General features: G+C 36.2%; 2 protein-coding genes and 1 non-coding gene across 4 annotated transcripts; 1 reads left to right on the top strand and 2 right to left on the bottom strand.

Moving 5' to 3' along the window:
* The first annotated feature begins 13,025 nt into the window (after positions 1-13,025).
* LOC126762135 (fork head domain-containing protein FD2) lies at positions 13,026-17,795 on the top strand. Its single transcript, XM_050478666.1, has 3 exons — positions 13,026-13,354; positions 16,821-17,076; positions 17,134-17,795. Exons 1-3 carry the CDS (start codon positions 13,026-13,028, stop codon positions 17,683-17,685), a joined length of 1,137 nt encoding a protein of 378 aa, XP_050334623.1. The 3' UTR covers positions 17,686-17,795.
* Positions 17,796-21,058: 3,263 nt separating this feature from the next.
* Positions 21,059-22,453, bottom strand: LOC126762058 (60S ribosomal protein L28). Of its 2 annotated transcripts, none has more exons than XM_050478538.1 (4): positions 22,371-22,453; positions 21,918-22,020; positions 21,498-21,740; positions 21,059-21,316 (listed from the first exon to the last, which is right to left on the bottom strand). In XM_050478538.1, exons 2-4 carry the CDS (start codon positions 22,011-22,013, stop codon positions 21,239-21,241), a joined length of 417 nt encoding a protein of 138 aa, XP_050334495.1. In that variant the 5' UTR covers positions 22,014-22,020; positions 22,371-22,453; the 3' UTR covers positions 21,059-21,238. The 2 variants fall into 2 exon arrangements, with proteins under 2 accessions (XP_050334495.1, XP_050334496.1); XM_050478539.1 differs by lacking the exon at positions 22,371-22,453 and adding an exon at positions 22,245-22,267.
* On the bottom strand, positions 22,090-22,165 carry LOC126763836 (small nucleolar RNA CD11). The gene has a single exon (XR_007667693.1). It is a non-coding gene; the product is annotated as a small nucleolar RNA CD11 (small nucleolar RNA).
* Positions 22,454-22,930: the final 477 nt, after the last annotated feature.

Genomic DNA, 22,930 nt, shown 5'->3' with positions numbered 1-22,930 from the left:
CATCGATGCACTCTTGTCGTGATAATTCACGTCGAAGGTTGTGAAAAATGATTGCACGAAAATGTTCACGGGTTAATTCCATTTTTTGGCCGAGATGAATTTTTTAATTCCCTGTAAATAAAACAATTCACGATTAAATGACAAAACGTTCTGAGTGATGTTATGCTAGAAAATGTCAAACTTTCCAATGGAAATGTCAGATTGCACCTGGCAACACTTAGTGTTGCCCTAGGCCAGAATATATGTATATAGCAGCCCTCGTATGATAGATACGTTGCCTGTAACATTCTGAAATCGAAGACAAAAAACTGAGAAACGCTTTCGATCCATTTATTCAGACAGGAAAAAAAGCGGCAGAACTGAAAGTTGAAGAAGAAAAACCAAGAATCTGCGGACGACAAACAAAACGCGAAAATTTCTGCGTGAGAACTTTCTTAAAAAAGAATACTTACAGGGTCTCAGTGTACATTCCTCTCACAGATACAATTGTTTGAAGATTTGAAGACGCTTTTTTTCTAGAAATTTTCTAACTCATGGATGGATTTAACTGAAACTGCCAAAAAAAGTATGTGCTTTGAAAACCAAAGAAATGGAAAAATTCCTGCAATATTTGTCAAAAACAAATGAAATGGAAAATGGGTTTTTTCTGTCTTTTAATAAGATTTTTTAAATTTATTATGTATCAAGTTGTCCTCAAATGAAGCTGAATAACAATGAAAAATATTAATTTTTACTCGAATACTCTTCAGTCTTTGAATTTGTCTTCCTTCAGAATTAGAAGCCACGCAAATTCTAAATTCCTAAATTTTATATACTTAATATCGAAGATATTTTGTAAAAATTCACTTTTGTTCGAACCACCTCATGAAACTTGTAGGTAGGTAGATAAAGGGGGCGGCAGAATATCGCCCGAAGTTGTAGCTACGCCACTGCCCATACCCCATATTTCATAGTTTTTTTCGCATATTCTGCACACGTCCTGTGATGAATGCGAGCTCTGAACGCTCTTTTTCGACACTACGCCGCATGAAAACGTTGCTGAGGACGAACATGCCTCAAGATGTTAATCGGCCTGGCGTTGCTGCACACGCATCATGACATTGAAGTCACTGCAGAAGAAGTTCTCGAAAGATTCTCCAAACTTTGCCCACATCGTTTTGTGTTGTGAAATTTTTCTGCTCAAAACACGAACTGACTACAGTATTATACATTGCAATAAAGTATGTCACCAGCACGCCTACGATTTATAATGTGTTTTTTCAATTTAGTAGGACTTGATATTAGAATGTCGATTTGAAATTTTTCCACCATGATAGTAAACTATATAAAGACTAAATACAATAATCTTCATGTTTCAAGTTATTAGTCTGGTGAAATCATCGGTCCGCACTTCTTTCGAAATGATGCTAGTGACACCGTTTGTGTGAACAGAATCTACTTCTTGTGGGGTTACTTGACTTGAATTATTGGAAAAAGTATGATTTAGTGGAAAAAGTACTCAAAAATTGGATTCATCGAGTTCGTTTCTGCAAAAGAGGACGTGGAGGCCATTTGAATGATGTTATATTCAGAAACTAATTGCTTCGATTGTACTTCACCTTAATTTAAAAAAATATTTGAAATTCCTCAACAATAAGTGTCTTTTTTTAAAGAAATCATGTCACTATTTTTGGAAAATCCTCTTTATCTTATTACTCACAATAAATAAGCTACATGAAATTATATGAGGTTATTGTTTGAAATTATTATTTTTTTTTTTTGGTATTTGGACCCAGCTTTCGCCAAAAAAATAGCATATTGATATTATAAACGGATATCTAAAGTAATTTTGTAGTCAGAGCCTTCTAAAGTGTAGCTGCTTAGTTCAATCAGTTTGTCTCTAAAGCAGTTTTTTTCGAATTAGCTTCCGCGTTTACTCGGAGAAAAATCATCCGAACACTATCAACTTTTCAGCATATTCTATTCATAGATATATAATTATTTGATTGAATCAAAAGCCAAATTTTGGTAGATCTAAAATTACTAAAATTTTGGTAAAATCCAAACATATTTTTAAGCACTGTCATATTGCCAATTTTAGCTTTTTTCGCCCTTAGATCATTTTATCTTCCAGGGAGATTTTTTTCTTTTAGACTTCATTACGTATATTACGATGAACCTATTCAATTAACGTCTTAATTTGAAGTATTTAAAATAATATTTATTTTCAAAGAGAGAGCATTAACGATTGTTAATGCGCCGAAATGTATGCTACGGTAAGTCTAAAACAGTTAGTACTAACTGTTGTTACTGTTTTTAAATGTTTATTAAACCATAATTTACTTGTAAACTATCCCGTTAATATAGCATGAAAGTATTTTTTTCACAATAACAATGGTATAATGTCCACAAAACTCAAATGAAAAAAAAGTAAATAACAATTATTCCTATAACAGTAAATCCAACTTCATTTGTCATAAGATTTTAATAAAAATTTTGTTAGAAAATTTAAAAATATATATGTATGTATATAATAATAAATGTATATGTGTATATTTAGAAAATACTTATTTTACAAAATAAGAAAAATATATTACAAATTTTATAACTTAAAAAAATTAAAAAATAAGGAAGGGCATTTGGTATCTCGAATTGGCGCCAAATTGCGAAAGGAATATACGACTGGCGCGTAAGCGGTCTTTACGCCAATAAAGAAGAAGAAGAAGGAAGGACTAAGTACGGTTGTAACCAAATATTTTGTACCCTTGCAACTTGCAATGATCAAAGCCGGGGAAATACCTTTAAACATTGAAATACTTATGGTACTATATCCCATATTAAATGTTCAGCAAATTTCGCTAAGATATCTTACATACGCTATAAAGCTAATCGGAAGTTTGAAAATCTTTTATTAGGCATATGGGAAATAGTGGTCGTATTGATCTATTCATCTTTCTCTTTATCTCTATCACAAATTAAACTGTTTGAGCACCATATTATTAGGAGAAAAAGATGCTCCCTGTGTTTCATTAAGATACCTCACAAACCAAAACCAATACTTAAGGAGTAAAGTCAACCGGATTTTTAAAAATTTTGATATTAGTTATATAAGGGCTAGGGCAAGTTTTCGCCCGATTTTTTTTTAATTTTAGATACAAAGCCTTTATTAGAAACACACGCTCTCTCAATTATTAATCATTAAGATAACTTATATATTTACCGATACATGTGGTATAAAGTCAACTGGAAGTTCGAAAATTGTTATATTAAGTATATGGGAGCTAAAGGTAGTATTGATCCGCTCAATCCATTTTGAACAGAAAGAGATAATATTATTAGGAAAAGATTTTTTTTTTTCAACTTCGATAATAAATCTCACAGATTGACCAATATTTTCAATAAAAGTTCGCAATAGGAAAAGGTTTCCACAAATTTGGTATCTGGGGACGAACCTTAAAGGCAATGTTCATACAAATTTTTATATCGATACATTTGCTTGATTCATATACTGGAAAGTAAAAGAATCAGCTGAAATTTAAAGTTCTGTTATATGGTAAGTAAGCATAGTTTTAGACTGTTTTCACCCATTTTGCACTGTAACTGTGTCAAGTTTGATTTTAAAAATTATCGACCATAATATTGTTTCACCAAAATGGTTATTGTGTGCCATTGTATACATTAATGTATCTATCTCATTTTTAGTTATAGGTGATACGTTTGTTCCCATGGTTTGGAAATTTGTACATTAACTTAAGCAATATTCGGAAGAGTAAACTAATATACACTTAAGTTTATTGTGTATAACTCTCTAAAATGAGAAATGTTGCCTACTTTTCGGGGCATCGTCTATCACTATTTGTTCTAAGTCCCTATTGACGGTTATTACTTCGCAGTTAAGGCGACTTTAGGCACTTGAAAGTCCACCAAAGTGATCACTAAGATGTGTCCCACTATGGTCAAAATTCTGTCTTTTATTATGTTTCTTTTTTTAAAGGTAACTGGATAACAAAATCTGTTTTATTATCAACTTGGCTAAGGAAGACGTACAGTGGGAAGGACCAGCTGGTTTCGATGCGGAAATAGCTACTGAGGTCGAAATGTATTGTCTCCGCAAAAAATAAAGCAATTAATTAAGGTATTAAATATATATAGTTTAAGTATATATGTATATATGTGCAAAATAACAGGGCAATTTCTTGAAGGCTCTCAGAAAGCTTAAATAACTTGTGACTACAAGACTTACTAGCAACACTCTCTACATTTAATATTATCTATATATTTATATATATGTATACTCGTATGTGTACCCGAAAAATATTCTTTAAGTATTTCCGACGAGATCACCGCGGTTTATTCCTACAATATGTACAGTTTTAACAGCGCGATCACCGCAGTATTTTTCAAAATATTTATACTCAAACGCTTTTATTTATTTAAGAATATATTCAGCGCATTTAAATAAATTGGACGGCTGACCGCGTTGCTTTTGTTGTATTACGTGCGTATGCATGAAGGCAGCGGTGAGGTGCGGCAACAGCAGTAATGTAACTTTTAATCTTTAAGTGTCGAAAAGGAATGCAAAAACAGATGTTATTCATGAGCGTGGCACAAATACACAGAGTCATATGTATGTATATATATAAATATATTTAAATATTTCACACACAAACATTTTTTAGGATAAGTCAAACTGCTCATGCATTCGATCAGCAACACGTATGTATGTATGTATGCGTTAGTGGTGGCTGCTGTCGTAAAACTTGTACTTGTACGTGAGTACATATACATATATGCATGTTAAGTATATACATACATATATATATATATATATATATATATATATTTGAAGTGCTGTGTGGTGGCCATTAGCTTTTAGCTATTTTGCAATTTGTTTAATATTTTATTTATTTAGAATTGGATTAAAAACGGCTTGCGCTGCTCTGGGTTATAGGGGGTGCCTAATTGCCGCCGTCCGCAAATGGTTCTCTCATACGCTTCTTGGCAACTGTAGCCGTTTTTCAACATCTTAAAATATAATAATTTGTTTAAAATATATTTTTGTACACAACATAAAATTTAGAATGTTTTTGTTTAAATAACAAAATAGAAATTTTGCGGTAAATTTTACTTTCAGTTTGAAAATTTATTTATTTTTTTATTATACATTTGAAAATAGAAAACAAGGTAAAAGATTATGGTCACCACCACATTTACATATCGAAAATATAATCGATGAAGTGGGAATCGTTATTTTTGGATTTATTCTTTAGCTTACAGCCTCTACAAAGAGTTTCTGACAGCAGTTGGAGAGGTACTAAAAATGTATGAGTACTCTATTTGAAAGTTTATAATGCTAAATTAGAGTTTTTCACATTTGAAGGATATAAACAAAAATTTAAAATTGAATCCAGATCCAGAATTACAAGCTATATAGAAATCGATCTTGTGAAAGGTAAGTATATAGGCTAGATGCCTGACAACGTACCTACATAGGTCTTTAGCAGGCTGATTGTGAAACCACCGGCACTAAAATACCCTCTCACTATCTAGCCCTCACTGATCTCTCCTGTGCTCTTGATGAAATTCACCAATTCAAAAGTTTTATGTTTGCAACTGCCGAGACTTCGTCTAGTATTATTAGAAAATATTTTTCTTCTATAAGTAGGCAGAGGCATTCATATTTTTTCTTTATCCTAATATAATTGCAGGATGGTGCCTCTACTAACTAGTTCATCTGCTTCGCAGTTACCTTTTCCAAGTTGCGTGCTGGAATCCATTGCAGATTTATCGTGAAATACGATGCTACATCCACAATAACTTAAAGATATTCTTTGGAAATCTTTCAATATACATTTCAATATAAATATATTTCTTGTTGTAAGCACCTGTTTTGTCAGAATCAGAACGTTTTCTTTAATTATTATGTTATCCGCTTCGAAGACCCTGCACTGTTCTGGTAGTCGAAAGATATTAAATTTTTCTGATTTGACACCACCTTCCATCCGATTATTTTTACCCTTTGGTATAGATACTTATCCTGTGTCCTTATACTTCTCCCTTCTATCCCACACCTCTGGAGAGAAAGACCATATCTGGTCCTTACAATAGTTTGAAAAAGTCAAAATTTCTCTGAAGATAACGGACTTCTATTGGTATCTTTATGCAGAAGACAGATCGAAAATCGTAACTCTATTTCAAGCTGACTATGAGTATAAGTTCCTCTAGCTTCCAAAAGAATGTCGAAAATACTGGTAAAACGGCGTTCTATTTGTCATCCGAGGTTACTATTATTATTATTTTTTTATGTTGATATACTCGACCTAGTGATGATTCAACTTCTTTACTTAAAGCTACTTTCTGAAGAAAATAAATATAATATCAAAGTGCCACTGGAGAATATATTGACTGGAGTAGTAGTTCGAATCCTTCTTCAAACCAATTGTCCGTGGTAACGACGGGAATGTAAGTCGGCGAGTTATCATATTGAAAGATAGCTTTTTTCTTCGTCAAATGGGACCATTTTTCTGCAATGGGGCAACAATTCATTGATCTCATTTTTATACCAGTAGACTCATGCTTCAGCAGTCTCACAAAAAGATGTGAAAACTTCTTCGGATATGACCCACACGGCCTTTTGAGATGCCTGATGGGTCAACTAACTCGCGCACCTTCAATCGGCGGTCGATTATTGAGAATATGGACATTGTGATAACCCCTTTGAAACTCGTTGAACCAATTTTTGATGGTCACCAACCCAGAGTAAAATCACATCATCCAAGCTTTTTTAATTTCACTGCACTTTCCCATCCATACTTCTTATACTTGCCATTATTTAAAAAAAAACCAAGAAAAAACGGCTGCACCGAAGCTGATATACCCTTCACAGGTGCATTTCTTTAGTAACTATGTGTTCAGTTTATATGGAAGCTATATGCTATAGTAATCCGATCTGAACAATTTTTTCGGAGATTATATTATTTCCTTAAGCAGTAATCCATGTCAAATTTCGTGAAGATACCACGTCAAATGCAAAAGTTTTCCATACAAGAACTTTTTTCCGATCATTATATACAGGCAGACTATGCTAAATAACTGATCTGAACAATTTTTTGATCATTTATAGATGTATATACTTTATATGGTCCCCGACGCTTCCTTCTGGGTGTTACAAACTTCGTGACAAACTTAATATACCCTGTTCAAGGTATAAAAATCAGATTATCTCTCTCTCTCTCTCTATATATATATATATATATATATAGATATATATATCTTATTCACTAATCTAGCTACAATTTCTTCATACCCAAAACGTAAATTAAATTTGTTTAGGTCGAACTATAAGAGAAGTTAAGAGCCTATTTTGCCTCTTCATTACTAACACTAGAAGAAAGGGACATGAAACCTGAAGACCGAACGCTAACTATTATTTAATTGGGAATTAATTTGAAAATTAGTCTTCGGCAAGATTGGGAAGTCTTATTAGACAACAAACATACCAGTCCCGTGCTAAGATCAGCTACTTAACAAATCATTAATCCATGCATTCAATAAAAGGTCTCTAAGTTTTAGTAAACATTTTCGCTGTAAAAAGACTTCTTAGTATCCGTAGGCAATACACGTGCGCTCTCAAGTGGCGATCATTGACGAGAGTAAAAGTTCAGATGCCACATGCTCTCGTAAATTTAATGAGTTTTTTATGTAATTGAAAAGCAGTGCACACAACAGTGGCGCGCTTTGATGCGGTGTGCAGCGTTGCAACTTCGGTGCTCAGAAGACTTTGCTGCCTGAATGTCTGGCGCGATCAAAGCCCGTGGCGTTCACACCAAAGAAAGGGAATTCCAAATGTGCGTGCGCTTAAAAAAAAGAGCGATTGAAAAAAACCTAATTATTATTATATTTGTTTACTGATACAATTTTATACTTTCAAAATATTTACGATCATGAGCCACCACCAACGAATGCGGCCATTGAATATCAAAGCGCTGCGCATGGCGGGCGGTATGCTAAGTGTAATACTAGGGGTGTCGGCGCTATTTTTCATTGATGTACTCTCTATTTCGTCATATTTTTTAAACTTTAGTGAAACAAAAGAAATTTATTTGGGAAATTGAAAATATTCGCTCACCCTAATGAGTTGAGTGCGAAGCCTTCTGGCATAGAACCACCTGCATATGCACATTCATTTACAAATACTTACGCACACACATATACATATATGTGTGGGTAGTTCTTGGGAATATTCAATCACTGCTGCACTTGATTGCACAAGCCGCATGTGCCCGCGGTAATGATTAATTGGAAATTACAATTATAAACAAACAAATGATAAAATCGTGTAGCTTCTGTGTGGAGAACTTTGATGAAAGTCTTTTGTTTACTATTTCGTTTCAACTCATAGAAGCCTTAAAATATAGAATAAACTCTTATTAACTTGGTGCGTTCGTTTAATATTAAAAGAGTTCGGTGTTTTATGGCCAAATTTGCAAAATTTCACGGAACTCTCCAATTTCTAAAGATTTCTTTGATTACTCACAAATAATCTAATATCGACAGAAAATAGCATAATTTCCTCTGCTTGGTTTGCATCGCTGGCGATCTAGACCACTGCAACGCGAAATCTTCTTACGTTACTTTCTTCTCTGCGCACTTTCCTATAAGGAATATGTAGGAAAGTGCGAAGCCGCTGAAGAAGTTGTGCAGTGAGCCTTTTCACGGATGTATCGAAAGTCAGAGAAACGACGGGAAACGGAATCTGCTGTCGGCAGCTCTCCATTAACCATAACTCCAGTCTACCAGAGCACTACATTATCTTTCAAGTGAAGGTGGTTCTCGTCAGGGTAACAGTAGTTATATTGATTCGAAGTACAGCTTCCTTTGCCTTCACTCTGATGGCTGGCGGGCAATACTGGCCTTGAGCTCGCCGAGTAAGCACAAGTTTAGTCAAGCAGTGTCTAAACTCTTTATCAATAGCAGCAGACCACTTTTTTCCAGCTTATTTGACTGCCTGGTCACAGTGGAAACGCTGGAAGCTACAAAGCAAACGATAAAGATTGGGAACAAGACGCCATTGTCTTGTTGCACTCCAGCGATATCTATGGACCAATCGTGAGCTGGTCAAGCGTAGATCAACAACCAGAATTAATGTAACTGCGAAAAACTTCTGGCGCAGAGTGGAATGTTAGAGATGCTCTGAACTTCTTACCCTTAACAAAGTTCATCTCGTCGCAATTGTAGTTGTTCTGACTGAGCGCTGTAGAATATGCTCGGACATGATAGGTATAAATCTAAGCATTTCCTCCTCTATTGCCCAGCATTTGTCAGACCGAGGTTAAAATATTACGGCAGAGACATAACTTCGGTGAATATAGTGAAGTGGCTATGGTTGGTGTTATCTTAACAAATTTGTGGAAAGCTCCAAAAGCTTTGTCGATTCATGAGATTCTGGGGATCCATATTTAGAAGTTTTCGGTAAGACTTATGTTAGGACTAGCGTTCACCGCGATCCAAGTGGCATTCTGTGCTATCTTTATTGCGAAATAACAATTTATGTACATACTTATATAGGCAGATTACTCAGCAATACGACTCGAACCCGCCGTAGTTCCAAATTACCGTTAGCTTCAGCACTGATTATCTAAATATTTATAATATGATAAAGTGAGGAACTAGTAAAGCTGCGGAGGCCTTTTTTATTGATTATAAGACATGAACAGCTACTTTCGAGGCAGTTTTCACCTCTTTTTCGAGCCAGTCTGACAGTATAGTGATGATTTCGGCCAACATTTTTTCCTCGAATTCGCTAATATGTAGACCGACGATTGCCTTGCCACACAAAAAGAAATCAGAAGAGTCAAGTAGTAAAAGAAGATCCGGGTAGCCGGTCAATTTCAATGTCCCATCCGTTTTACATCAAACGCCCAGCTATTTTTTTGCACAAACTGAATACTTTGTTTCGTAGTGCGAAATTCCGCGACTTCTTTTTGAAAACAGATATCATCAAGACCTTTTAAATGCATTTGACTAATATATTGTTTTTATTAAAAAATATGGCTCAATGACGCAAATGAAAAACTAACGTTAACTTCGTTAAAAGATCTTCGATAGATTCGAAATGCACCCAGTGACGCCGTGAAATCGTGTGAAATGGGCCTCGCCGACATGTCCGTTGAGAACTATTTGCAATGTAAAACGTCATGAAGACCACTTTCCTCAATCAAAATATACCGAACTATCTAAAGTGAAGTTAGAGATTAATTAACAAATGGAACAAGCTACTGGTATAACTCAAAAGTAATCAAATGAACGTAGTTTGCCAAATCTAAGAAATAGTTGTTGTAAATCAAATATAATGAAACGAACACACATTGTCAAATAGAACAAGCAGCTGGTATAAATCAAAAACAGGAACATAGATTGACCAATCGAACAAACTAATGGTATAAATAAAATTGAATCAAACGAATGTAGTTTGCCAAATCTAACAAACAATTAGTTTAAAACAAACTGGTATAAGGAAATATAATCTAAGGAATATATATGAACAAATATAACAAATAACTGGTATAAACAGAAAAGAGGGGCATACATATTTTGTCAAATAGAACAACTAACTGGTATAGGCCTGATAGAAACAAATAAATGTATATTGATAAACGGAACAAATAACTGGTATAAATCGAACTAGTTAAATTAAATTAAATCTAAATGAAAAATATTAGTAAAAAGAGCATTCAAATGGTATTAATTAAATAGAATCCAAGGAACATACAATGAAAAATAGAACAACCAACTGGTATAAATCAAATAGAAACAATCGAACATAGAAATATGGGCAAATAAAACAAGCAACTGGTATAAAGCTGATAGAAACAAACGAACATGTATTGGAAAATGGAACAAACAACTGCTATAAATCGAACTGGTATAAATTAAATTAAATCTAAACGACAAAGATTAGTAAAGAGAATACAAATGTTACAAATCAAATAGAATCAGACGAACATAGTTTTTAAAAACGAACAAACAACTGGTATAAATCACATATATTGACATAATCAAATACAAATAGAATAACAAGCGGTTTATACCAGTTTAATGTGGTTTGTATTCAGCTAAATAGCATTGTTGGTGTTTTCATATGCAAAATGCTTACAAGGACGCAGAGTTCATACGCAGCAAGCAAAAAAGTGGGGAATCGAAGAGGCCAAACATTGGAAAATTTCTAATTTACAATCATACTATACAATTATAGATTCGTAAGCTGACTGATAACAGACAGTTTTAAATACGGTAAAAAGAGTCATAAAACAGTTGTTTATTTTTGTTGTTTTATTGTGTTTATTTTCGAAAATAAACGATTTCACTCAAAGGAACTTTAATCAAGTACCAGAAGGCATGTGGTATTTCAACCTTCAGACCAAATAACCAGCTTTCCCTTTAAACACAAACATATTTACAAATATATACATATGTATATATACATACATATGAATGTACTTATGTGCATTGATACTTCATTTCGCAGAGCACGCACACATACATACGTGCTGCCTGCAGAGCATAGCGGCAGAATGTGCGATTTTTACGATCCATACCACAGCAGGCGCTGCAATATAATTTCCTTTCATGTCCGCTTTTGCTTTTTTCCTGCCTACCAACTACTGCCGAGCGCTCTAAATACACGCATGCATGTGTGTATGTGTATGGGTATGAATGTTGGTGCGTGTGTGAATATGTGCCAGCATAGTTTAGATAATTTCGAGTACTTTGCGGCCTATTGACGTAATTTTACGACAACATTAACTCGATCATCAAAATTCGAACTGTAACCATATGCAAATGCAATGCTCAATACTCATGGACACATATATATGTACATGTGTGTAAGTGCTGCATTTCCATGTTCGTGTGTGTGTGTGTGTGTGAAAGTGTTTCGGCATTTGGTGTTAATGGGCGTGTTGTTGATGTGATGTGGTCGAGTTGGACGTGTGCTGCGCTAATCCAGCGCACAGCCTGCACTTACTACTATATGTACATATATACATATGTATGTATATATGTGTATATGTTTATGTAAGTATATCAATGTATACATATTAACATATGTTTGTGTATGTGTGTGCAAGCTTAGTTGACGAGTGCCTGCAATAGTCGTTTGTAGGTCGCTTATTTATTTAGCAAACAAATCAGTTGTAGCTTTAGCGGCCAACAACACAATACAAACTGCACAAAATGCACTAAGAATTTATGAACTGTTTCAAAAAAGATATATATCTTTATATACATACATACATACACGCATGCATATACAATAACAACAGCTAAGCTAGCAAACAGAGCGAGCAGTCAGCAGCAAAAACAGGGAAGATATGATCACTCATACGTTACTGCTTCCACACAGCAGCCTCCATAGGCACACAAGCACATATGCACAAATATAAGCATAAATATACATACATTAATATATGTATATATCTATGTGTGCATGCAAATGCGCTCCCACACGCTCTAATTTGATAGGAGGCATGCCTTCGCCTAAGAACCTCCGCTGCTATGCTTGTGAGGATCGCCCGCCAGCCAGTCACCCAGCCAACCAGCCAGCCATTGTTTTTCCAAGAGATACGACGTTCGCACATACACAACTACATGCGTACAAAAATTCATTCGTATATGCATATAAGCAAGTGCTGAGATAAATGAGGGAAGTGTTTTTCATTTTCCAACTCCTCCACGATCGCGCCTGCAGAGTTGCGCTGCTTAGCCGCCAGTCTGTAGTAGATCATCGCCCATGTGTGATGTACTCATTTTCCTGCGCCTCTCAACGGAATTTATAAATTTTCTTAACATACCACCGTCGCACTAACGTTTCATACGCTCAACGTGGCGCAACGCGTCGGAAGTTTCGTGTTTTAGACGCCTTTTTTGTGAAACGATCGTGAAGGCGCCCATTATTATTTGTCAAGTGTTGCAGTTAACATCAAAGTTACTAAGTGAAAGTGTTTGTACCATACATACATTTATATTATCGAATATATAATATACTTATGATGCTACCTTCGCCGTATTATCCGGCCGCCACCGCGCTGGATGAGCTGCAATTGGCGCGCAGCGAGTTTGTTTGTGCGAATAATCCGTCGGTGGCCGCTTTGTTGTCGGAGAATAATGTTGCTGCCGCCGCTTACTATTATCAGCAACTGAATCCTTTTCTGCGCATCAATCCGAACTTCTGGTCAATGCCGTTATCCTTTCTGCAGAGCTCACACCGACCGGAAAAGCCACCTTTTTCCTACATTGCCTTGATCGCGATGGCGATCAGCAGCGCGCCGAATCAGCGACTCACGCTGAGTGGCATCTACAAATTCATCATGGAAAAGTAATTTCGAAAAGTGTACATTTTAATTAAAAATGGTGTGAGTGTGTGTGTATGTGTGATTAACTAAAACGTAAGGTCCCAGTGAAATTTAACGCTGAAGACTTCAGCTCGTTTGAAAGTCTTAAACTAGATTTTTCACACTTCAAACCAAACAAAGTTGTTTTGGAGTTTGTTCTTATAGCTCTTCGCAACTATTATCTGAACTTAAGTTTCTTGTAGCACATAAAGCTTGGCTTATTAATAGGCTGTGTATCTCTCCTGTCTTTCTGCGCTTTCGTTAGAATTGAGTATAGCAATTTTCTAGAGTTTGGGAGACAAAGCGTTCCTAGCTAATGAATTAGCGGCTTGTCAGTTGTCTCCGAGCACCTGGAGAGTCAGAACAAACATTTTCGCGCGACGTGTTTCTGTGAGTGGTGCAAGACGAAAATGCAGCCTTCCTACAGCCCAGATATGGCCCCCCAGACTTTTTTGTTTCCTTGCCTAAAAAGGGCGATGAAAGGCAAGCATTTTGAGACGGCAGAGGGGATTCAAGCGGCATGCACCTCGGCTCTCAAGGTTATTCCGAAAAATGCCTTCCGTGACGCCTTCAATGCTTGGAGATCGCTCTGGTGGTACTGCATCGACACAGAAGGAGCCAATTTTGAAAGTTTTTAAAGAATTCTAACGATTGGTTCAATAATTTTTTTTTTATATCGACTCAGTCCTATTATTTTCCGGACAAACCCTGTATATCAAAGAAATTTACTGGATATTCCAGCAAACAGAAAAAAACTAGAATAACAATAAATAAATCGTTATCTTCGGTTGCACCGAAAATACAAAAACTTGATACTGATTATATCCTCAAATAAAAAAATTTACCATCCAAGGACTTGATTTTGATCGTTCAGTTTGTATGGCAGCGAAATTCTATAGTGGCCCGATATCAAAGATACCGATAAATGAAAAGCTTCTTGAGGGGAAAAAAGGCTGTATGCAAAATACCAGATGAATATCCTAAAAACTGAGGTTTAGTTTTCGTTAATTCGACTCAGCACATCGTACTATGTTTTATAAGGTCTCCGACGTTTTTTTTTATAAATTATTCGAAAAATTTCAAATTATGTCTAGACTTGGACTATACGGTGAATTCTCAAATTATCAGTAGTTTTTATGTTTATTTGTCTAGTTTTTTTAAAAGAATTCAATGTGTTACTACATATGAGAATAATCCAATAACCTTGTCAAGAATATGAAAGAGTAAAACTTCTAGACCAAGTAGGCGTCGAAGCTCCATCGCCACTAAATGCCTTACAGCCATTTCGCTTTGTTTTAGATGAACAGAAATTATCCTGCTGAAGTGGTGAAAAATATCCTCGGCTCTAGATAGTCGTCACTATTTCTTCCTGAACACTTTAAACTTTTTCGAGCTGCTGTGGACGTTCTGCCCACTTTAATTGATCTTAATTATGAAATTAGTTGGTTGCTGCAAAAGGTTGGTATATTTTTGTTGAAAAGTTACGACATTTCTTCAAGTTTCTCTTCCGTCGGCTTTTGCTCTTATTTAAAACTGATGCTGTTGGATTCCACCTAAAATCGAATCGTCGCTTTGTATTCTGAAAGAGTAGAACAAACTACAAACTTCCTGAGAGAGCCATTTCAAAGTACTTTTTAATATATGTCTTATCCGAATTCAATACCAGAAAACTCTATCAAATCTTCTTGTGATCCCTTTTGGCCATCTTGACATAACATGTATTTGAATCCGGTACTTCAAGGTAGTTTAATTTTGTCCAGAATATCTGGTTTCTCATCATTATATAGCATTTGTCAGTATCGTTGCCGAAAAGTATAGCCCACTGATGTCACAAACTGTAAACCTTCTGATATTAGTCTTCGGTCTGTTTTGCTGATAGCTTGAGAAGTGTCGACTAAAAGATTTTGTGTTATCGCTTTGTTCACATTTATTTTATTTCTGAGTTGTACAAGATTTGTTTGAGGTCCTTAATGCATCTCTGGATACAAACTGATTTGTGAGAACAACTAAATGGGTGCAGTCCTCAAAAGTTTAAGAAAGCCTTCCTGAAAACATTTAACGAGATGAAATCGAACTGGAAATAAAAGAGTTTTCAGCCCTAATTTGGCAAATGTTGTCCTCTAGATCTTATGTACATCACGAAGAAATCCACTTTCACATGATTTAAATTAAATTTTGTTTGCCCACAATTCGCATTTAAAAGATTTCTGAGTATCATTATCATGCCTATAAATTTATCCATAAACAAATTTGAAGTTAAGAGAGACTTTTTTAGTCATAAGACTTTTCAACTTCTTCGATGTATATTTTCATTGTAACTGATCATCATCATCTGATAAAATTTAACCAGACAACGTTTTCACGTATTTTAATACAAATCTATAATATCGCCTTCAAAATTGGCATCGGTTGGGATGGACTTCAGTGCGTTCAGGAAATTTCGATTTTTTTGATTTCGTTAGATTGCTGCACAGTCTCGACATCATACTCATAAATCCACAACTCGTCAACAATAATAATGTTTTTGATAAAGGTAGGGTCCTCAACGCTGTCAAGCATCTATCTACTCGACGTAGTAACTCCACGTAACCGCAATGTGTTGTGTCGGTCCATAAGATCGTCAGTTAACACAGATCGATATTCAAACTTTGATTTTATAACTTTTTTGATCTTTTCGTAATTAACATAAGGGGATGGACAACTCGCATGAGGGAAATTTTCGATGGCTTTACGATTTTTATTGAAAGCTTTGGGATAAAGAAGAAACACTTCTGTAACATTTCAACGAACAATAATCGTTATAATTTCAAGGAAACTCGTTGCTTAATTTTTTCATGAAAAAAATCCCCAGATAAACTGTTGGCGTCGTTAACAAAAAAATTTCGAAACACACACTAATTAACATATGGAGAACATACTTCAAAACAGTTTAAATATAACAGTTCGAGTCAAATATGACCACACGATATGTTCAATATTTTTCTAAATTTTACGATTCTTGAGTTTCTTTCGTTTCGTTTCCAAGGAATATTTAAGTAGCATAACAAGGCTATTAGATTAGTGATCTCATTTGCTTCTAGTTTGGGTCTAAGCCTGACTGGTTGGCTCCACAATCACGCTTCATTCTTTGTTTCGAAAATTTACTTTACATAAGACCTCTTTAACTCTGTTATGACCAGCTAGTAGTACCATTTCGATTAATTTCGTTCTAATATCTGTCGCATCCGTCTTTGCCGCTTTCTTTGGATTCGCTAAACTATCTGTATGTAAAGATCCATTAATCTCATAGAGAATTTTCCTCCCAACAACCTAAGAACTATCAGTTTTTGTAATCGAAGAAGTAAGGCAGGAATGAGAAGAGTTCAAATGTAATCAAAATAAACGTTAATCCCCTTAAATCCCCTTAAGTTAATCTAAATTTCTTACAAAATACCTGCCTCTTCTTATCAGATTTCCTTACTACCGGGAAAACAAGCAAGGATGGCAAAACTCCATACGACACAACCTCTCTCTGAACGATTGCTTCGTGAAGGTGCCACGTGATAAAAATACGATTGATGATAACGACAACTCCGGCAAAGGAAGCTACTGGATGCTGGACGCATCGGCCAATGATATGTTCGAACAAGGCAACTATCGGCGTCGACGTACGCGACGGCAAAGGCATTGTATTAGAAGTTCTAGCGGCTCCGAGGATAACTACCAAGTGAGTTGAATTTTCTCTTAATATAAATATTAAATATTAACTAACTGATCTTAACAGCTGGAAAAGCATCAAGCTTTCGAAAACACTATGGATGACCCTTCCGCTGCATCACAAAGCGATCTCAACACATTCTGCAACAAACACGCCGCACCAATGGGTTTAAATTACTCTGATCGCATTACCGAGTTGCATCGCCAGTATTTGGCTTCGATTGCGCCATTCAACATACTCTTTCGAAATGAACCGCCAGCACAGCCGAACAACGCCACCAGCACCGCCGGCACAACAACGCATCTTAGTGCACAGCGCGAACTGGCCTTACCACATGTGGGCACAATGGTGCCTCTACTAAGCGCAAATCAAGACGGTAGCCAGACTTCATTTCGTGAGATGGACAGCTTCGATCTCTCCGGTGGTGCCTACTCCAACAGCAACAGTTCGGTGGATAGCACGCGACAAGCAAACTCCTTTTCACCCAGCGCCTTCACACCCATCACACCAGCTCGTAGCACGCAGCCGCTACCACCGCTGACGCAGCCTCAGCTGCAGTCGCAACCAAAAGCACTCACATCCGCTTTCACCATCGAGAATATTATTAAGAAAGACTGAAGGGTGGACAACTCGACGGCACCAAATACGCGGTATACTCACAAACTTATCTTAACTTAGAATTTACTTGGAATAGTCAAGATCATAACTACCACGAGATTATGTGATATCATATCAATAAAATAGAATAAAATAATATAACTATAAACATCCATATCCGTAGGACCCATAGTGGAGTCTCATAAATTGCGAGTTTGGTTCGATAAGCACTGAGCCTACAAAAGAAATACGAAGTCTTTGAAAACATTTTCTCAACATAGTCTCCTTTTAGCTTGATTCACTTGAGCCAGCGAAGCTCCAACTGCTTTAAAGGGCACACCTAGTGTGACAGCTTAAAGAAAGGAAACTATTGGGAATTAAAAAACATTAGTGAATCAGTGTTTAAAAGTTTAAGGGGTATATTTTAAGACTACACGGTAAAAAATAAATAGTATTTCGAAATATGTCAAAAATGAAAACTTAATTTTTAAAATATAGTAATGAGAAATTTTCAGAAGGTCTGCAAGATAGGCTCCTTGACTAACTTCAACTCAAAATTATGCCCGACGAAGTGTTCTCTGTTGCATTGTTTTGGTGGAAGATGGAGGAAGAGCACTTTTGTCGATAAATTGGATCGTTTTTTCTTCTAAATCTGCTTAATAGTCTCATTTGACCGGTTTGTCTTTCTCTAAGTAGTCGATTCACACCTTGTGAGTCCAAAAAAACGACCGTTTTTACCCCGCCGTACCAAATAAAAATGTAGTACTCCGATGTGCTGGTCTGATCGAGTGGTGAAGCCTGACTCATAGCACTTACAGCAAAGTTTATTGTTCGAATGAGTCCATCCCTGTTGGACTCAAATATCGGTTATCAAAAACTAAATATCGGTTATCTAAACTTTATTTTGGTTGGATAGATATTGTCATTGACGTCATCTAACAGGATTTTCATAAAACAAGCTGTTTCGATGTTGCCAGAACAGACGAAAAGGAATATTAGGCTTTGAAAAGGGAACTCATTCCATGATATATGTTGGGTATATGTATTTGAGGCAAGCCAGAAGAAGTAGGAATTCAGATCACAATTTTACCAAGGTCATTCTGGATTTACGAAACAACTCCAGCTCTTCATCTACCATGGGTGTTGACTTATTCAACGCCATTCTTTGATGATAAGTTTAAGGAAGTGCGAATTGCTTCTATATACATATGTAAATGGCATTTTCACATGTTCCTATCAAAAGAGTTCGAAGTCTGACCCATAAGTTGTCGTGCGTCGTCGGAGTGTTTCTGGAGTGTCTTCTTGTTGTTCCTGAGCAACTCTCAAAGGCCACACCCAATATTTTGCTGTCATTGGCTGTCAGATTTTGCGAGTCCCACACAAAAATATTAAGATTTTGTCATTTTGTACTGAAGTAATTTCGAGATATGGTGCCGAGTTTGTCATGATTGTCCTCTGCTTGAGAAATATGTAAATACTTCGTGTCTTATTTCACAAACTTATCCTAATGCACGTATAGTGATAATCAGGCGGCACTCGGTGCGATCTCATCTTACGAGGTAAATCGCTAGACGTTTGGGAGTGTGTGTAAAGGTAGCCTGTCAGTCTGCTACCGAGTTCACCTTATCCGCGTGTCGGGTACAAAGCTACTGAACTGACTAACGTATTTGCTCACTCCGTAGTAACTTCTAGGATGGTAAACCCGGAAACCTTTTCCGCGATGGATTCCCACATCATAACGTAGCTGTTTGGAGAGAAGAAGAGAATGGAGATCCAAAGCTGTTACTGGGAGATTATAACCTCTTAGATCTGCGTACATCCTAGGCTCTTGTATACATATGTATATACGAGTAGGGAGTAGGAAGATCCTGAGATTTAGAAGAGTGCTGGAGATATGTGGATCTGTTTGCAAGATGGGAGGGTACAGTACACCTCAAACTGCAGTGCAAATCTCACTTTAAACTTAGAAGGAATTGTCGATTTATTTGGTCAACATGCGACGTGAATTGACGGAAGAAAAACAGGAAAATATTGCAAATCAGGAAATGGAAAAGGACCTACATTTGTTGGTGACCACGAGCCGATACTCAATGAACAGTCTGACTTCGGAGATGATAATGTTCAGCTCATTTGAGAACCACGTTTCGAAGAATATATCCACGGGGAGGCCACTGTAGTTATGGCCCTGACAATTCAAAGTTTTGGTCAAAAAGCGATGCCTTCATATGCTTCGAAGGAATTGCTCTTGAGACAAATAAGAAAGCTAAAGGCAAATATGCATCCAACAGTTCGAAAAAACTCGAAAACTATGATATTGGCGCCTATTCGTTATGCATGTTCATCATTCCAAGCGATTTTGACGCTCTGTCCTCAACGCTACTTGAGGACATCGAAAAATACATGGTTGAAGAGGTGGTCTATGAACGATCTGAGCAGTCGACAATCATTCGTACTGTTTCCAGGTAAAAACAGAGAGAATTTCAATCACTTCATACGCTGATAATTGCACGCTCACGACGTCGGGCAATGGAATCGAAGGCATGTACTAAAAAGTAAACGGCTATCCTTTCTCAATTTCTGCTGCACGGAACTCAAAACTCTGCCACACTAAAACCACAGCGACCATATTCACAAACTGGACGAAGGAGTACAGACCTGACCTTAATATTGAAGTAGATGGCGTTAAAATTTCATGTCAATTAACCCAAGATTTTAGGTGTTATACTCGACAGCCTGTGCTCCTTCACTCCTCGCGATTATTGCCAAAGAATAAAGCAAAATCCTCAAGTCGCTAGCCACACCAGTATGGTCACCTAATACAAAGCCGATCTAATATGTATCAAATAATCAGCTACAGAAAATGCAGAGCTGAAGTTCAAAACCCCCAACGACCGATTACACGCCTTCGAAATTGACCTGTATTTTATCCGCACAAGAGCTATTGAATCGACTCCCTATGAAACCTACTTATTCAACATCTCCACGGGCCTACCCCTGTGAAACAGCTCGTTGTATGATATTGCGTCTTGCCAGCCACACAGCGTATGGACAATGGCAACAATAACAAGAGTCTCAATTGCCTGTGAAACATGAATTCACGATTCAGATTTCCTTTCTTGCCTCGAGACGAGACAAGAGAGAGAGGCGAGAGAGAACATCGGGATCATTCCACTAAGTACCCTTTTTGACGTGTGCAACGAACTTAGTTTACTCCTAAGACACAATCTTTGGTATGAGACCCGATTTCTACATAAAAAACCCGTATTCATTTGGCTTATGCGAGCACGTGTGGATATGGTCCGAATGTTTCTAAATAGACGGGTCAGGTGGCCTTTCCTAAAAGAATTTCTTGAAACGACTAAACTTCCCTAAAATTATTGCAATAAAAGAAAGGTTTCACTTTCATTCAGTACTTTATTTTTTGTAACAATTAAAATAATCCCTAATTGTCCATCATGAGAACGGGACTTTTCGTGCCATATTTTGTGTAGTGAATTACAGAATTACAAATTATTTATGTTTTATTCAACATTTATAAATACAAACTCAATTCACAAAATTGATTTTTTTATATTTATTCAGGTTTCTTTACATTTTTAGCTGGGGCAGCCTTTTGCGATGCAAGCACGGCAGACGCACGGCGGAGAGCAGCCTGAAAACAAAAATAGAACAGTTTAGAAGATGGCCGCATATATATCGTATAACACAATTTTAATGTGTTCAATCAGATTGGTTTCTCAACATAATCATTCTGCGATCTTGGTGTGTAGCAAAAAAAATAAGGTATCATCATAATAAACTATTTTACGTTAGACATATTGTCTCGAACCTACCTGTGTCAAGTCCTTGCGGTATTTAGCACCGGTCAAAAGGTTCCTCAGTTTCTTCAATGATCGTCTGGGACCTGACTTGAATGAAACACGAACTGTGTTCTTAGCGGGGCGTTGAGCATATTTGCCCTTCTTCAAAACGACCGAGAATCCCTTCTTGTCGGCAGCCGGTACAACACCAACGGTTTTCTTGTGTACCAAGCCGCTGTAGCGGAAGGAGCTCACATTGGTCAAATTGTTGGCCTCCTAATAAGGGAAAATAAAATTTAGTGAAATTTCAAACAAATATTAGCTTTGATTAACAAAACGATATCAGTTTGGTTATGTTCCTATCATATCGTATTCAAATATCATTGTGAATTAATATAACATCACTAAATTCTATATAACTAAGCTAAATTATATGTTCAATTAGCTACTTACAGTGCTGAAAGGTTTCTTCACATCACGCTTCTTCAAGAGGAAGGAGTTGTTGTTGCGGATGATCAACCAGTTAAGATGAGGCGATGTGGTGGCCATCTCGAGTCTGAAAACACAAATGTTAAATAAATTACTTGTTGAACTGCTAAATGCCGATATAAATAGGAAATTATTAGTTTGCTATCAGTCTTGGGTGATGAATTATAGTCTTCAAGAACTCTTCTGTTAATTCGATCATCATGGAAATTAATTATAACACCAGTTGACACGGGAACCCAACCCACATTTTGCGTCAAACACGTGCGATTATTTATTGTAAAAGCCAATTACCAATGATTAGGAAGTTGCTGTCCATATTGCACCACACACAGGAATATCCAGTATAGGTTATTACACTTTTTGCTACATCTTCCACGTGCCAACTGATGTACTCGCCGAAACTTTATAAATGCTCACCTTTTTCTGTTGACAACGATGACGAAAAGAACCAGGAAACGCCATTTCAATAATGAAGTCAGTTGCCGTTGGCGGATTGTCAAATAGGCATTTAGGAAATGTTAGGAAAGTGCTGAATACACACTCTATAACAGGGTGGTACATAAAAAAAAATTATTATAAGAAAATTTATTTTAGTGCATTAAACTAAACAAATGTTTTATATTGGAATATTTTAGAATAAATCTTCACAATGTTAATATTGCATGATCAGGAAAGTATAGTTATAAAATATATCATTTGTTTCCTTTCAGCCCAATTGTTTTTTAGCATTATTTGGGTAATTATGCATATCACCTTTCACTCGGTTTACTCTCTCCAATTGGAAACGTAATTTATTACACATTTAATTAGATGTTTTATATAGATTGACTTCTCTTAAAGTTATATATAATTATTTAGTTTATAAAAATGTCTGCCCTTCTTGAATTCTGTTATTAATAGCACAATTATTTCTTTATAAATTCAAGAAAGAATTACTATCGATAACAATATCGATACTCTCTCATCTCAATAAGTTT

The sequence above is a fragment of the Bactrocera neohumeralis genome, chromosome 6 (assembly GCF_024586455.1).
Source record: "Bactrocera neohumeralis isolate Rockhampton chromosome 6, APGP_CSIRO_Bneo_wtdbg2-racon-allhic-juicebox.fasta_v2, whole genome shotgun sequence".
NCBI classification, from domain to species: domain Eukaryota; kingdom Metazoa; phylum Arthropoda; class Insecta; order Diptera; family Tephritidae; genus Bactrocera; species Bactrocera neohumeralis.
Note: the sequence above shows the minus strand (reverse complement) of the source record. Positions and strands in the feature narration are given on the sequence as shown.

Bases quoted from the DNA above. Each gene is read 5' to 3' on its own strand.
- LOC126762135 (XM_050478666.1), top strand. From the start codon at position 13,026: ATGATGCTACCTTCGCCGTATTATCCGGCCGCCACCGCGCTGGATGAG. The intron at 13,355-16,820 runs GTAATTTCGAAA...TCTTCTTATCAG, and splicing joins TACAAATTCATCATGGAAAA to ATTTCCTTACTACCGGGAAA. The intron at 17,077-17,133 runs GTGAGTTGAATT...TGATCTTAACAG, and splicing joins GCTCCGAGGATAACTACCAA to CTGGAAAAGCATCAAGCTTT.
- LOC126762058 (XM_050478538.1), bottom strand. From the start codon at position 22,013: ATGGCCACCACATCGCCTCATCTTAACTGGTTGATCATCCGCAACAAC. The intron at 21,741-21,917 runs GTAAGTAGCTAA...TTCCCTTATTAG, and splicing joins TGAAGAAACCTTTCAGCACT to GAGGCCAACAATTTGACCAA. The intron at 21,317-21,497 runs GTAGGTTCGAGA...TTTTGTTTTCAG, and splicing joins ACCGCAAGGACTTGACACAG to GCTGCTCTCCGCCGTGCGTC.